General features: G+C 36.0%; 1 protein-coding gene across 3 annotated transcripts; it reads right to left on the reverse strand.

The window, feature by feature from the left end:
- Nucleotides 1–1,243: 1,243 nt before the first annotated feature.
- On the reverse strand, nt 1,244–17,042 carry LOC105333111 (splicing factor 3B subunit 1). 3 transcript variants are annotated; one of them, XM_011435940.4, is made up of 22 exons: nt 16,923–17,042; nt 16,278–16,474; nt 15,906–15,995; nt 15,381–15,498; nt 13,573–13,646; nt 12,761–13,157; nt 12,080–12,256; nt 11,524–11,789; nt 11,094–11,294; nt 10,594–10,695; nt 9,893–10,159; nt 8,968–9,238; nt 8,242–8,387; nt 7,885–8,031; nt 7,439–7,564; nt 6,717–6,938; nt 6,279–6,461; nt 4,954–5,132; nt 4,388–4,573; nt 3,561–3,833; nt 2,504–2,720; nt 1,244–2,061 (listed from the first exon to the last, which is right to left on the reverse strand). In XM_011435940.4, exons 1-22 carry the CDS (start codon nt 16,942–16,944, stop codon nt 1,903–1,905), a joined length of 4,020 nt encoding a protein of 1,339 aa, XP_011434242.1. In that variant the 5' UTR covers nt 16,945–17,042; the 3' UTR covers nt 1,244–1,902. The 3 variants fall into 3 exon arrangements, with proteins under 3 accessions (XP_011434242.1, XP_065929715.1, XP_065929714.1); XM_066073643.1 differs by lacking the exons at nt 15,906–15,995; nt 16,278–16,474; nt 16,923–17,042 and adding an exon at nt 14,109–14,158 and having other exon boundaries at nt 15,381–15,397; XM_066073642.1 differs by lacking the exons at nt 15,381–15,498; nt 15,906–15,995; nt 16,278–16,474; nt 16,923–17,042 and adding an exon at nt 14,109–14,249.
- Between the last annotated feature and the right edge of the window lie 789 nt (nt 17,043–17,831).

The raw sequence follows: 17,831 nt of genomic DNA on the forward strand, positions 1-17,831 counted from the left end.
ATCTTCATTTCCTCGACAAAGTAAATAATAAGTGTTCAATGTAAAAAAAACAACAACAACTTTAAAATACATAAATCAATATATTAGTTAAAACCTAATCAGGTTATTAACAGATTAAAGTATGCTTTTAATTATATAAATTTTAAAGCATAAAGTATCTGACAACAGGCACGTGTACTTAGTATATGTGTGCAAGAACTGCACGTGAGTTTTACAGGAATAAATAAGAAATGTATACATGTACTTAGAGCTATATATGTCATAACCAAGTTGAACCAGCGCACGATCAAATTACTACATGTATCGGGTGTTTAAACCATGTCACAGAACTACATTTTTACGCTTGCGGTATTCATTGATTTATGTAGTAGCACGGCAAAGGTGCCAAGCCCGTTTTAACATTAATTTCAATGTAATTAATAGGTTATGGTAACATTGAAATTAATGTTAAAACGGGCTTTTGCCTCTGTGTAGCTAGGCAAACGATTATATGCGACTAATTGGATCACGTTTTCACGAAAGGTTACACGTCCCTTCCTAAATCCACCTTCTATGTGTAATAAAGTTGCGTTGATCCAGTTCCGTTTTTAATTATCATTCACATAAGATCATACGTACATGTAGCATTTAACATTAACAATTATATCAATGTGTTATGGAAAAAAATTAAAAAAACACCATTAGACATATACATGCATACTGTCGTAGATTGCGTTGAATCTGAGATTAGATTCTGAAGTTGACACTTTCTTTTTGTATTTCTAAAACAATGTGGACGAATGCTCAAACAGAATAGCATATAATCATGTTAAGCTAATCGAAAATTCTAAATAGCTGTACAGTTCATGCGCGGAGAGCAGAAAAATTTTCCAGGGTGTTACGAGGCATGCGCGAAGCTAGAGGGTGGGTCGGTCCGGACCCCCCCCCCCCTTCCGGAAAAATCAAATTCCTTAAATTTACAAAATAAATTACAGAAAATTTGCCTGAGACCTCGTCTGGCAAACATAAATATCCCTACTGAGAGAGAGAGAGAGAGAGAGAGAGAGAGAGAGAGAGAGAGAGAGAGATTTAATTTCAATTCGATCAGAATTGTTCAGTTATCACAAGTCTGCATATTATGTTGCTTACAATCATAACAACAGCAACTTTATATGATTTTTTACATATTTGGCAATCTTAGATTTTCATGAGATACTAGCATAGCACAACAAATTCATTATAAATAAAAACCAAGAGACCAATGTTTGATGATTTAGCGTTTATTTTCATGTCGACAAAATTGCATGTTACAATGACTGACAAATAATCAATTCACAACTTTCTCCACGTTACATGAAAGAAAACAGGGCTCTTTTAATCAACTTCAGATAATTACCACTGTCGAATATAATAAATATTTAGGTCTGAAAGATGAAAGGGTGAAGAAGTGGATGACCTTAACGTATTTCAGTTTTGTGAATAATAATACATCACTCTTCAATGTATTAGCAAATCTCTATTATATGTCTTTGAAATGAAAAAAATCAACCTATGAAGATCATGATTATAAGACACTTTCTCCTTTTTTGTTTGGAATCACCAATTATCATGTCATTTCAAACATCATAAGCCAATTTTTTGTTTTCACTATAGACTGACGAAGAAAATGAAGATGTACAAAATGAAACACAGTGGACACAGATCCTTTTTTTTAAAAGTTGAATGATATTCATACTACATTAAATCAACTTTAATAAATCTAAATCCCTCATTGTCCACGATCAATAGAGAGTTTAACACACATCTACTTTTAACAAGCTTCTGTTTTTGTCTCCAGACATCATGTCTAAGTGTCATCTTTTTTTCTTTCACAATATAGAACGACAACAGCAAAGTCAAAGAAATGCTGCTAGTAATCTCCCTTTATAAGATATAATCCAGTTCGTAGCGGACGTAGTTGTTCTTCTGGTCGTTTGGAACCCTGGGATAGGCGGGAATCATTCCGTCCTGGGCTCCGATGTACACTGTGTTGTAGACCTTCCAGTAAACGTCTCGCACCTTACGGGCTGGGTGGAACAGACCCTGAAATATATTAAAAGAAAGAGCTGATGAATAGGAAAATTAATGGGCAGCATGTATTTTGAGAAATTTAAAATCTTGAAGTAAGACACCCTTGAAGAGTGCAAAGTTAAAGTGTGTCCCTATCAAATACAACCCACTCTAGTGTTGGTTGATTTTAAATACATTATTAAAACATTTGCTTACTCTGCCCCTTCTTAATTACTAAAAATTTAATTACTTGTAATATGATCTAACTACATGTATTACTTTAAATGACTCCCCCCTCCCCAAAAACTCAATAAAGTAAAATAAATTCAATTAATATTCATATCAAAGAGTAAAATACTGGAAAGGAAAGACTTTTATCATATTTATCTATATGTCAAGGGATGGGATCTGAATGTAACTCAAGCCCCACCCCCCTTTCAACCCACCCCAATAAAAGTTGTTTTATAGTCCTCACCTGTAGGGCATATTGTAAAATCTTGCTTGGACCGATTCCCACCCTCATGCCTTCAATGGAGCCCATGAAAGCCTGCACAACGTGAGGGGACGTCTCAAAAATGTTTGGCCACACATAGTTCAACAGATGAGTGAGAGCATCCTCACAGCCGAAGCCGTAAACCCCGAGGGCAATGTGCTGTATTGCTGACATCGAAGTCTGTCTGTGCACGAGATCTCTACAAATGAAAAAAAAAAAGCCAGAGAAATGAAATAGTTTCCAATAACACTGTCCACTGAATCAACATAAACAAAAGATTGAGACTTTTTTGATATTTAATATATGTAGCTCCATGTTTTCATAAGATTTTGATTCGGTCATTCTTAGTTCAATAATTGAGTGGAGTATGTGTAAGCATTAGATTTAATATATAAGAAATCACAGAACTGAAATCAAGTACAAGTAACTAAAAGATGTGATTAGAGTGGTTCTAACAATATTTGTAGTCATAAATTTCCATAGATTGAATTAATATCATCAAAGTTTTAAGGTACTTCACTACACCGAGACTTAAACATGTACTTTTTAAGACACTATGTCACAAGATGGCGATTTAAATGTTTTGTTAAACTGTTTGTATCAATCGATTCAGATGTATATCGTCATAGCTCAGTGGTGAAAGTATCAGGCTTGTGAACTGCAGGTCATGAGTTCGAATCCACCTGGGGCTTTTGTTTATGTTTACTGAATGAAATTTTTGAAAATCCAATTCTTATCTGAAATTGCACATTTTTTCGCTTATTTGATATATATACTTCTTATCCATCATGCTTTCTATCATAATCAAGCAATTTTCTGCTGATTTGAGAAACTTTTTCAAGGTGTAGTGAGGCACCTTAAGGAAACTTAATTTGGACGACAATGACCCTATCAATAAAACATGCTGTAATGAATGGCACTTCAATGAACATTTAATTTCATAGATCAACTTAACTAGGAAAGTGATGAAAGTTGAATATAACGTATCCACAGTACTGGTATACAGTTGCCGGGTATTAGTATAGAATGATAAAATTACCTGTCCATCAAAGCATCTTCAAGAAGTGGAGCAACCGCGTAGATGTAGTCTTTGCCCATTTCTCCGATGTACTCGAACATGAATGAGAGGGATTTTAACACACCGTTCTGAACGTTGAGTTCGGGCACTCGGTACTCGTTCATCAGTGCAGGGAGCACGGTGAAGGGGGAGCAGGTCTCGGCTACGATCGCTATGGCAACAGTAGTACACACTCGGTTCTGTCTCTCTTGGACCTTGAGATTATTGAGGAGAGTGGCCAACACATCGTGTGGACTGGAAAACAAATTACACCACATTAAATAATATAATAACACGATATGTTAATTCAACAATATCTAACAACATTTTCTGTAGTGTCACCTCAGAGTGACCTTGCAATAAGCCAATGAACTCATCGCCGCTGAAATCTTGGCTGGTTGTTTAAACACTGACAAACCTAGATGCCTGAGGTGTCTTGTGTAGTAAATAAAGTCATGGCAAAGTACATGAATTGATGCTAAGTTTGTGTTTAGGTTGTTTGACTGATTTTGGTTGAACAGATTTTATACACAGTTTTGGCCTATAAAAATTCATCTTGGCATAAAATGAACAACTATAAAGGTAAGCATTAGAGTTGTAGGAGATAAAGCTATTAAACTATTTCAAGACTTGATATAAGAAGCTTGGATCTGATTGGCTATCATTTTTATATATATTCATACTTAATAGGTCACTCTGAAGTTACCTTGTTCGGGATGTTGTTATATATGAATTTGTATCATAGAAAAGCGATTTTACAAGTCTACATGTATGTTAAATAGCCAGTCTGTAATTTAAACAGAACTCACCCAATAGCTTTGGCAATGTAGCCGAACGTGTTGACGGTTGCCCTACGAATAGCCTTCTTGTGAGCCTTCAGCAGCTCTAGTAACTCAAAGCAGATCCTCATCCACTCACGAGCAGACACGTACTCGGCCCCGCGGTCAGCGATCCGACCCACCAGGTCTATACAGTTCTCCTGTACCTTCTCGTGCCTGTCAACGAAAAAACAGAGACATAATCAATTAAGCATGCATAACAGATGTACTGTGCATCCACATCAACCAAAATTTTTAAAAATTGGGTATATAAATGTGTGTAACTCTTTTTTTTTTTGCTTCATTCATTTTTAGCAATTGTTACTTCAAGTAATTGCAATTAACGTCGGGCATAGTTTCTGACTCAATTTCTGCATGTTGTAATTTCCCCACCAAACTCACATCAAGTCAAATCAAATGAATCTCTGGTGATTTGTTTTAAGAGGCCTTCTTCAAATTTTACATCAGGTTTATAACAAAGTGCATTTCATATTACATTGTGAAAAGGCACTGACGAATTTATTTGATGATAGTATTTATTATCACACTGAACTGACCTATTTTTGAGGATGGGGGTGAGACGGGGGAGGAGATCTTTGATTGGTGGAGTCATCTTGGTCATTCCGATCACATTGACAATGCCCTTCAGGGCCCCCAGGATACTGCCCAGTACCTCGGGGTACTCCTCTCCCAGGTACTCGTACAGCACCACTCCCAAGTGACCCATCAGCCGCTCCTGTAGGAAAACAAAAGTAAAATTATGAATAACCTGTAAAGTGTGATAAATATATAATTTTATAACAGTAACTTGATCCAAAGTGTCGGATCAAGTCGAGAGGCACGAATCATCAGATCAAACGAGACGCCGATCGGTGTCTGGCAACGAGACTTGATCCAGCTCTTTAGATCAAGTTACTGTTATAATGGTAAATTTTTTATATACCCTTTTTTTTTTTAAGGTTTAATTACAAAACTTTGCTTTTAAAATGAAGTGTATGATGTTTACTTATATAACAATGCTATTTTGAAACAAACGCCTTTTAAATGCGTTAAATACAGATGTTATTTAATGTGTTCTACATCATCAGTTTCAGAGAAATGTGATACAGAATCGGAAAACCACAGTGTGGTGATCTGGAAAATCGGATCACATTCTGTAAAATTGACAGTATCAAGAAGGAAAAATTTATGGGCATATAATAATTCTATCTATTATACACATGCATGTAATCTTATTAACTTATGTTAGGGCTTTCCTAGACTGAACAGGATTTTAAACTGAAACAAATATTTACCTCCTACAGTTCATCAAACTAGGGACATATGTACTAACTAAGGGATATCACAAGTCTTGTTATACCAAATTTTAAAGGTCAATTTAAACTTCAAATATCAATTATGCTATTAAATATGTAACAATTCATTACCATCAAAAAGCAATCATAAAATAACCCTACAATGTTGCTTGTACTTTATGATATCCCTTAATTATCTGGTTATAAATATGATAAGGTTTTTAAAACTCAAAAGCCCACTTGAGCCCTATTTCCAAGACTACATAAAAATAGTCGTTTGTATTCCTTATAATATTTAAATCAAAATCATTTTACCACAAAAGCAATCCCTATTAACAAGGAGTAATAAATAATTTGATCAAAATCAATATATTTCATTGGAACTGAACGTAGTCATCAAAACTTGTAAAGCTAGGCTCCTGTCATATATTGGGAAGTAAACAGAGCTAATGTAGAAGTTGCCCTATCTTAATAGTATACACTTCCCTGATCTTGTGATATTTTGGAAAGTACAATGGGGAATGTAAAAGTTGCCCTATCCCATTTATACATATGTCCCTGATCAAACAAACGTTCTGATGACTAACCTCCTGACAGGTCTTCATGACGACGGCGATCCTGGAGATGAGATCGGCGGCCTGCTGTCGGACTTTGGCCGACTTGTTGTTGAGACGCCACAGAATGGTACCACAGATCTGTGGTAGGTACGGCTTCACCCGCTTGCCCAGGGCATTCACCACTGTTCCGAAACCGTTCAACATCACCACATCCTGCAAATCAACAACAGACACAACATTATATATTGTTGTTTCATAGATATTCCTTGGCATCAATTTCCGTGAATTTCGTTTAAATGACAGTCACATGGATAAGTAAATTCCTTGTGAATAACTCCTTAAGTTTAATCTGTTATAAGATATTGCACTCAAAATTCAATTTCCTTCATCATTTTAGTTAATTAATCAAGAGAGATAACTCTTATTGGAATAAGTCTCCTATAAAAAGAGATAGTTCTAATCAGTTACCTCTGTGGTCTGTTCCTGAAAGGCGTACAAGATACCGTCAATCAGCTGTTCCTCCAGTCGCGAGTCAATGTCAGCCGCTCCGAGGTTCCCCATGATCTTCTCGATGGTTTCCATCACCATCTTCCTGTACTGTTCCGCCTCATCCTTCAGATCATCCACAATCCGCTGGATGATTTCCGCTGCTCCGACCTTGTTGGCAATCTCCACAGTGGTGTCCACCAACTGAAAAATTAACAAGCGTCAGTTTGAAATCCATGATATTGATTTACCTTATTTAACATTGATACAATGTACAACTAGCTTGTACATGAATACAAATTAAATTTTTTTCCCGAAATAACTGGATCAAAATTTAGTAACTATCATATCTATATTCGAATCCTCACCAAAAAAACACCTTTTAGTATTTACTATACACATCATAAAATCATTGTGTACTAGCATTTGAATGACAATTTTCTCTAAATTACTGCATTAAATATTTTCAAATTGCCACAATTTAAGCCCTTACAAATAAGCCCAAGGTTTTTCCTCCCCAAACGACCTCTTTTTAATTGTGTTTAAAGAACAAGGTTATTCAATTTCTATACATTGCACTTTTTTTCGGATACAACAATCTTACACTTATTCCCTTATAAGATACAGGTATCTTTATACATGAAAGAGACGGTCTCTAAATAAAATAAAGATGTTGTCAAACCAAAACCTATGATTGGTCTGACCTGTCTGTAGTTCCTTCTGTCCAGAGCCATCCTCTGGTTCCAGAAATGTTTGAAGAATGTGGGCAGGATCTCATCCTTAATGTACTGGGGCTCTACACCATCTGTAGCACAGCACTGCTTCACCACCTATTTTTACAAAAGATGACACACAGATTACATATATGTACATGACTTTATATAATAACGCCTTATACCAACAGTACATGGAAATTACCACAAATTTAATACTGATTTCAAATCAACAAATTTATTAATTATTTATTAAAATCATATGAATCTCAAGGCTTCTAAAATGAAAATGATGGTTACTCTTGCGTATACAAAAAGTGATACACACAAATCAAGACCGCTTCTTCAGAGTGGTAAATTTTTTTCAAAAATACAATGAAGCATGTTCACAATTGTATATGATAGCACTGCTTTCTTTTTGTCTCTCTCTCCCTTACCTTCAGTACGATTTTCTTCATCTCTTCATCAGGAGACTGGAACTCTCTCTTCAGAATGAGCATCACTTCCCTAGTGTAGTAGTTGGCGTACTCGGCGTCCATGAGAGGGATCAGATAACCGATGGCCTTCAGGAAGGCAGCCAGACCCTGAGAAATACAACATAACATGTACAAAACTCAATCATTTTTGTGTTTTCAGATTCTTGTACACAATATGCTCAGGTGTGCGAATTTAAAATGTTTCAGACAGAAATCGAAAAATTTGACCATCGCGAAAGTTACCAGATATACATACAGTATTACACTGGTGCATATACATGTAATACCAGTAATTAAACATAACACTATCAGCCTTACCTTTCCTCTGTGCTGTCGGATACCCTTCCACAGTGGTTTGAGCACGCTGTCGAAGGACTCGATACCATAGGGGGTGGCAGCTTCAGCCAGGGCGGCCAGGGCCAGGGCAGTGATGGTACGGACCTTCTGTTGCTCATCCACCAGTCCTAGGAGGGAGAGTACAAAATATATAGTACAATACAATTCATTAGTCTATGCAGCAACTAAACTGTACAAATTGAACTGTATGCAGAAATTAACTACTGTGGAATCATTAGAATTCGTGGTGGCTCAATTTTCGTGGTATTCGTGGATAGCCCTCACCCACGAATTTACACCCTTGACAAACTAATGATAATAGATTTAGTTTTTATACTGAAACTAAAAACCGACTAACCCACGAAATTTCATACCCACGAATAAGCTAAATACTGACAATCCACTAAAATTGGCCCCCACAAAATTAAATGATTCCACAGTACTAGTTCTTTTTCCCAGAGCAATGTAACTGAGTACAAATTTAACTGTTTAAAAACACCTCAAAAATGTTTGTTTTGTTTTTCATATTTCTTCTTAATCAATCAATAAAACAAAAATTGATGAGTGACTGTTTTCTCGTTATTCACATATTCAGAAAATAAATTTGGATTTGATTTTGATTTCTCTCTTATTCAAAAAATTTTTTCCCTGTTTTATATCTCTTACTTTATAAACTCTTCAAAACTTGGAATAGTTTTTCCAACTCACCATGTTCAATAATCTCTACTAAGTTCTTGAGGTGGGGGAGGATGGCACACCCCATGAGAATAGCGATCTGTTGGACAATCTTGATTCCTGTGTGTCTGGCCTGCCATGACTTCTTGCTCTTACACACGGCCTTCAAGAAGGGCAGCAGGGAGGGGATCCCCAGGGCCGAGGCTACAACAGCGAAGGCCCTGGCAGTTGTGTTACGGACGTACTCGTCCAAGTTGTCAATGTCAGGTCTCATTGTGGAGATCATGGTGGCCAAACCTGCAGCCTGAAAAACAAAAAAAGTTTTGTTTTTTTTTTACTTAAATTTTACCATTTGATTTAAATCTATTTTTTACCATTTGATTTAAATCTATGTGATCAATGTATCTTGAAAATGCTTTTAGTTGGAATATTGTTACTGTTTCCTAATCTATAGTATAAGCATAGAGCAGCAACAATTTATTTTATCTATTTATTACGATGATGAAAAGACTTATTCATGTTGAGTCAAGACTTTTAAAATAATGTAAATAATTCAATGAAAGTTAGAATGTAAGTTTGTACCCAAAAATACTACATGAAGGGATGAATGTTTGAATTTCAAGACACCATCTTGTGTTTACTGTAAACCAACTATTATTCGCGACGACATCATTTCACGATTTACCTAAGTGAACTGGTTTGCGACAACTAATTGACATTTAATTGCGATGAAGCCAAATCTAAACTTGTTTTATTTTATAATAACTATATGGCAAATACTGGTGTGCTGCTAGAAATATTCGCAACAATAAGGCTCTCGCTAACCTGCGCGCGAAAATTTCTTGCATGCGAATAAATTTGGTTTACAGTATATAATTTTATTTCATAATTATTTCATTATGATGTTGAACGTACAAGGTAAATATCAGATACACCTAGTAAATAAACAAGTGCCTACCTTTGCCAAGTTAGAGATGATTTCCCTGCCCTCCACTCTGGCGTAGTAGTCCTCGTCGATCAGCAGCGGCTCGATGACGACCAGGATCTTGTGGACGTAGGGCCGCACAAGGTCGTCCAGTTTGTACAGGATGCGGTCAATGACCTTGACCAGAAGGTGACGCTCCTGGTCCTCCAGGGTCGGGGACATCAAGAGGGGCAGGATCTGATTGAAAAGTGGCCCCGCCCCAAACTCGCGCGCCTTGTCTGTGATCTGTCGGAGGGCAGCCTATGGTAAAAAAGAAGTTTGCAGTTTGAAACTTTTGAACAAAAATCTAAATGACAACAGTGTTGCAGCCAATGAATATGTAGAGAAATATTTGTAAACTTTGCAACCTACAAAATTTTTTACATCTCAGTTTAGGAGGCATTAATAAACTTCTTCAATTTTCAAAACTGTCCTTCTTTGCTATGTACATGTATGACAAAAGTAATTTCTGTAAACTCTGTCTTTCTTGAAGTCTAACTTATCTTTCTTAAAGTCTATTTTCCTTTTTGAAAGCAAATTATATAAGCTGAAAAATATGCATAATTATTTTTTTTCAAACTTCCGTCTTGTTATATTCAAATTGGAAGCAGAGCAAACTCTTGGAGAAAATTATCAACTTACACATACTTGGCTATAAAGTGAATTATTTGAACTCTGTATTATCACAGTCCTACCTTTCTCATTGGAGGAGTTCCGTTCTTGATCTTTAGTAGAAGTTTCATGATTTTTCTCTCTTTCTGTTCCTCTGGTGATAACGTCTCTTCATCCACTTCAACCTAAGGAACACAAATTTTACCTCGTTAAAACAACTGAACACTTATGAGAGAGAGAGAGAGGGAGGAAAGATTTATAAATTATTTCTATCTTTCCATATGAACATAATGTTTGTCCAAGACGTGTGACAGCAACCATTTTTCTTTTTCCCATTTACTCTTTCACCTTTGTACCAGTTAAATTTGACCATAAAGTCAATTTTCACATTACTTTTCATTATTCTAGCTTTAAAATTTGAATATTTTCTGACATTTTTATAAAGACTCTTCTTTTCTTCTTCTTAAGAATATTTTTTAACATTTTTATACAAGCCTCTTCTTCTTAAAAGATCAATAAATTAGTCTTAAAATCATCACAACCACTCAGCCCTTTTCAAGTACTCTCTACACTAGGTACTTACTAGCAGCTTGTCAAAGTACTGCATGTCGTCTGGCTTCATCATGGGCAGGTTCCCCTTGGGCTGCATGTCCACAATCTGGGTCTTTGTGTCGGGGGTCTGCATCCTGAACCCTGCCGGAGTCCCGGCCATGGGGGTGGGGGTTGCAATCAGCTTACGTGCTGGGGTACGGATGGGGATGTACCCTGCAGGGGGTTGGAGAACCTGGATTGCAATGAACGAAGGTAAAGTTAACGTGTATTAATAAGTCAATATTTCTTAAAGTTGTGCAATAACTCTAATTGAAGATTTCCAAAGGCATAACGCTTTCTTTTTATTTGTACCACTCAAATTCTTGTACATGAACAAGTGGCTTTCTCAATCAGTCCAAAAGAAGTCCTTTAACTCTACATCAGTACATTATTGCCAAAGAAAATGCCACCTAAAAACTGACCTTGTATCCCGGCGGGAACAACGAGTCCAACTCGTCGTCGGAGAGGGGGCGGTTCCTCTCGTCTATCTCCCTCTGCCAGGTGTACGCCTGTAACTGCTCTGGGGTCATTGACATCAGGTGACCTGGGGTGGGTGTGGCCATCGCCATAGCTTTGGCTCCAGTAGGTGTTGTCCCACTTGGAGTGATGCCGCCTGGGGTAAACCCACTGGGGGTGGAACCTCCGGGGGTGAAACCACTTGGAGTTGATCCTCCAGGTGTCTGATTACCTGGAAAAAGATTTGAAAGTAATCACAGAGGCAAAGTTTGTTTCTTATGAGCCAAGATACTTTGATTTGAGATTTCACATTTTTGTATTTATAATGAACAATAATTTCACAAACTTAGTCTTTTAAAAATAAATTTCTTTTAAAACACTAAAAACAAACAAGATTTTACAATTTTCCCCTAAAATTACTTTGAAGAAAATCAATAAAATCACATATACAGACAAAAAAAATGCTTAGTCCAAGAAAAAGTCCTTCAATTCTAAAACAGAGAGATTCAGACATTGGCTTACCTGGGGTCATGCTAGGAGTCATTGCACTGGGGGTCATTGAGGGGGTCTGTGCCCCAGGGGTTTCGTCCCATCTGGACCTTCTCTTGCTGGCCCCAGGGGTGGGGGTGTCCTGTATCAGGTCTCCTCCCCGGTCAGTTTTAGGGGTCTCCGCCCATCCACTGCCATGTCCAGGAGTCTCTGTAAAAAATGTAATAACATTGTAAAATCATATTACATGTACCTTTTAATGCAATAACATTGCAAAATCAAATTACAAACATGTACAATGTAATAGCATTGAAATATCAAATTGCATGTACAATGTAAAATCATTTTACATGTAAAACATCTTTCAATGATAGCACAAATATGTTAAAAGAAGAAAATTACTACATGTTATAAAATCAACAATAATCATTCACAAACTAAACTTAGCATACTGTGGAATCATTTAACTTCCACAATTTTAATGGATTGTGGATTTTTTTTGCTTATTTGTGGGGATGTAATTTTGTGGATGCGTCGGTTTTCAGTTTCAGTAAAAAAGATTCTAAATTTGTTTTTTGTCAATGATATAAATTCGTGGGGATGGCTACCCACGAATACCATGAAAATTGAGCAACCACGACTTCTAATGATTCCACAACTATTAATAATAATGTATACTAATAGTAACACATTCCTTGGAATACTTGGCCTTACCTCTTTCGGTTCTGGGAGTCTCATCCCATCTGTTCCTCCTGGCGCTAGAAGCTTGATGCCCGGGAGTACCAGCATCCCTCCCTGGGGTGGTGGCTCCAGGGGTCAGGTGACCAGGTGTGGCATCCCACATCCTTGTACTCTGACCAGGAGTGGCGCCAGGTGTTTCAGCCCCCGTTTTTCGGCCTGGAGTTTCGTCCCAGCGTGTGTTGGAGGGGGTCTCAGCAGACTCCCAGGACGTTTTGGCTTTCTTGCCCCCAGAGTCTTCTGCGGCTTGATCCCAACGGCGTTTCTTTTTTTCTGCAGCGGCTGCAGCAGCCGCTTTCTGGGCATCGCCGCCATTCACCACACGCAGTTCCCCAGCTTTCGCTTTCTCTTTTATTTGTTTCTCATACGCATCCTAGGTAAAGAGAGATTTTAGCATTTGTTAGCATTCTTCCTTTTCTCAACAACTTGTTTCCTAAAAACAATTTACTCCATAAAATATTAGTTCTGATTAAAAACATTCAAGTAGTCATTATTTTTTTTTTTTTTCAAATGTTAGATTCATACACACAACAAATCACTTCATAAAGAATCAATCATGGATATATATTTATAATCAGAAAATTAAAATGAATGCCATTTTTAGTAAATACATGTAGATTAGTTTCCATTAACTCTTTTCCTCATACAATAATTTTTTTCATAGAATATCAGTTCTCAATTTATAAACGTAAAGAAAATTGCAATGAGCGTTTGTTTTGGTCAGTATTCTAATTTCCATTAATTTTACTCCGCATACAATAGTTTTTTCTTCTGTAAAATAAAGATACCTTTTCTCTGTCCAAAGCAGAGCTTCTCATGACATTGGCAAATGTTCTGTCGTTGACATCAGGTGTTTTTCCGCCTGCAAGTAGAAAGCAGAATGTCACAGCGAAGCCGTGACATGAACAATAATAAGTAAAGTTCATATGAGCCATTCATCAAGACATGTTTTCTTCTCATGGAGTTTGACAAAAGCTGACTATCAGTTGAGCTTGAAGTAATTTTTTTAAGAGCAAAGATTTCAACTCATGCAGTCAAATACATTTGATCACCTCCTCCCCTCCCCCCCCCCCCCCCCCCAACCTTAAAATGATATTTCTTTCCTAGAGCTCAAACATTCTCAGTTTGTCTTAGATATGAATTTTTCTGCCTTTTGTCAAACTGCCATGGAAACATTTCATGTGTGCACATATTGGTCATCTGGATTCTTGGGAGATGTTCATATGACATGAAATTAACCATTTCCCATCTATAGACCAATGTATGCACACGTCATTCAGTTCTACACAATACAATGTATAGCATCACATCTTTTCATACGTACGCTACGGCTAGGTTCACATGGTGCCTTCAGTCAACGGAGAAAAGCATGGCCTAAAATTAGTCGTCCATTAATATTAGTCTATCAACATACAAGCCTAATATATAAAAAATGCTCCAACTTCATAAAAAAAAATAAAAAGTAAAAATATTGTGCAATATTTACGATAAAACATGGATTTTGCATTTTTCAAATATCAATGCAGAGGCTTATTATATTTTGAAGCAAATTGTTCATTTTTTGTCAATAAATTTTTTTCTTTATTCACTCTGACTGCAGAGTGTTTCTTTAGATAACCTCTCTAATTCTCGTCAACAATATCTGCTCATTTCTCCTGAAGAGCTGTCAAAGGAAAGATAACTGCTATTAGTCTCGAGTTTTGTTGAAGGGAAAAATGGTAATGACAAAAGTTTTACAATACATTTTTTTTCATTTCCAGAATAAACATGTCTTTGTTCCTCCATGAAGTAATATTAAAATTCAACAATTTCGCTCTGTACTCCAACAAATTTCTAGATGAGACATGTTTAAACTTCACATACATCAAATAAATGTCCTACAAAACCAAACTATTTCCCTTTCCACACAATCTGCAGACAGTGTCTTAATTATACAACAGAAAAATATATAAAAAAGACATGACAGCCTTTTGATTCAGCCTTTAAAATCATTGTTATGTTATTTAATAACTGCCATAAAAAAATTTAACTTATTTTGCTCATCACAACTTGGTGAGAAATTACTATCTTGAGACGAAGGGTTCGAACTTCAATCAAACGCGTTGCATGCTACAAGTCTGGCTATCTATTGTCAAAAAATATTTGGTCATAATTCTACTTTCCTACATAACACAGTATGGAAAATCCATAAAATGTACCATTCGATTTAAAACCTAGTATACTGCACAGGACTGAGGAATATACATCAATGACAAAAAAAAAACCCACCATTGTCTCTGTAACGTCATATGGGCAACTATAACAAGACTGACAATGAACATAAATCATGGATAAAAAAAATATCCAGGTAAATATACTACCAAAACAGTATATATACCCGTCTTCGTCTTCAAGCATTAAATAAATTACAAATCTATATTGTACACTAATATGTAGCAAATTATTTATTTTCTACTCAATTCCAGTAAGTCATTCAAAAACTAAATCTCTGGTTTATCTCGTTCTTCAGAGTGTAAGAGTAATCCAAGTACTTAATGCTTGAAGATGATCATACACAAGACATTTACAAACAAAGTTTAGTTGGACAAATACTGACCATTAGCGAACGGGTCGTAACGCTCAGGGGAGATGATCCTGTTCTTCAGTTGAGCTCTGTATGTTCCTTCTCTGTCTCGAACTCTTTGTGGTCTGTGCTCTTGCATGGGATCAAAATCCTGTGGGAGAAAGTTAATTTTTTGAACCACATATTCTACAAGCTGCAACTAAGCAGTTCCCAGAGTTGTGAAGTACATGTAACAGCTGGCAAGGGGGTCCTAGATTCCGATTTGCAAGTAAAATTAAAAATCAGTCAACATTCAACAACACTATGTGCAGTCAAATGATGCATTTTCATTTGATTCTAATTGCCTTGCCCAGAGAAGTCGATTGTGGGAGTCATCCCACGATATGATTTTACTATGGATTTTCGATTGATAAAACCTCTTATATTATTGTTGCACAGGAAAAAGTCATTGTGACGTTAAGAATTCTCAATAGAGAGTCGATTGAAAATCATTTCTGATTTTTAATAAAGCATAAAATGTATCTTTTTTTTTTTACCAATCAACAATTCCTTTCTTACCTTGTCATTCAGTGTGTCGTTTAGGAAATTGAGTGGGGCTGTGTAAGACGACATCTTTGGTTGAAAGACTGTGCTGGAGTCGTCCTCATCCTAAAATTAAGTACATGATTAGAAAAATACTTCAATTCAATCATATAAAAAAAGCTTCGAAAATATATGTTTGAACATGTTAGATTTGAGTAAATTTTAAATATATATATCAGGTTGACTGTATTCTCTTCCAAAATGAAATGTTTCACTCTAACAATAAACAATGAATAAACAATATGGTATATATACCATGTTTCTTACCAAAACCGAAATTTTAGTTAGGCGTCTCTAATGTTTTCTTTATGATTTAGTAAGTTAAAAAACCGATTCTCCAATACTTACATCTCTCTCCTCGCTTGCTGCAATGGATGTGTCATATCCAAGCAGGGACGTCTTCCCACTGTTGCTGTAAATGTCCTGGTCATAATGGCCTGTCGCCCCCAAACCGACCCTCTCTGCCTCCTCTTCATCCAACTCAACGCCTTTGGTTTCTAAGGCCTTTTTCTTATTTTGAATGTTTCGCACTTCTTCCTCTATGGCTGTTTTATGAAAAAAATTATTGCAATATTAACAAATTGAAAATGCAGGTTAAGTTTTATCAAATCAATAAAATCAATCAAACAAGTTTTTGCAATAGTAAATGCTTTAATTTTTAAGGGTGACTAAATTGATCATGATCAATTTTGAATTTGATTACATCAAATGCAACTTAATCAATTTTAACAAATAAGAAAATGAGATTTCTCTATAATTCGTTATCCGGAAGTTTGTGTCGTGTTAAAACGTCGATTTAAAATGTCAGATTTTAAATAAAATCATGTGGTAAAATGGTAAGCCGACACCAAACATAATGCATTAGTCAAGAAAGTAGTCACGCCTGATAACAACGGATGTTTCTAGATCGACAAAACAATACATTGTAACAATTCGTTGTCAATATTACTATTGTAAGCTGTTTTAAATTGGCTAAGATCAAAATTTACTTGCCTTCCCGTGTGAGGGCAGCCATTTTGTTTATCTTTTTCTTTCTTAATCGTTCCCACAATGCATTACGACGCTTTCCCGACGTTTTACTTTCGCAACCCCTTGGGTTGTTTTTCAGTTCATGGGAAAGGCCCGAGAAGATGCGATTGTTATTTTGGTCTTAGTCTAATCAGCACCCGTCATTTTGAAACCCTGTATTAGCAATTCATACTCCGTGAAAACGATGGAGATATATGCATGAAGCTTTAATTTGTATATAAATGAGGTAGTTAAGAAAGTTCGAAATTTTTATTCTCTGAAATTTATTGTTACAATGCAAAGTGTGCAAAATTTACGCTAATTCAGGGACCCACAGTTCTGTTGATACATGTTTATAAATTAAAAGTAACATTACATAGTATAACACACTATAATTAGTAGTAGTACGTATAGAAAAATTAGCGCTTCGGTCAAAATTTTCAAACAAGTTTAAACAGTATACATACAAAATAAGTAGTATCTTTATAAATATTGTTAATATTTTTCTCGTTAATTATATATAATGACGATAGATATTACTTTTTTTTTTTACATTGGGTCATTGCTTGCAATAATTACAAGATGATTTGCAAGATTGATACAAGTTTCAAATTTTGTTCAGTTTACTGGCGCCCACGGTAATTTATCATCATTAACGAGAAGAAAGTGGAAATCAATATTTGAAACAGTGACTTGACTGAATCGATATAACCCTGAAAGTTCGGGACATTCAGTAAGTTTAGAGAAAAAAGTTTCTCTGCTCACATTATTAGTAACTGCTGTCTCATCTGACCCCATTGTTATTCATGTCCATCTTTGGCAGCTCTCTAATTATCACATTTTATAATAATGTTCCGCAAAACAAATTAGTGTTGTGATGTCATGACGCACATT

Source organism: Magallana gigas, chromosome 10, assembly GCF_963853765.1.
Source record: "Magallana gigas chromosome 10, xbMagGiga1.1, whole genome shotgun sequence".
Taxonomy (NCBI): Eukaryota; Metazoa; Mollusca; class Bivalvia; order Ostreida; family Ostreidae; genus Magallana; species Magallana gigas.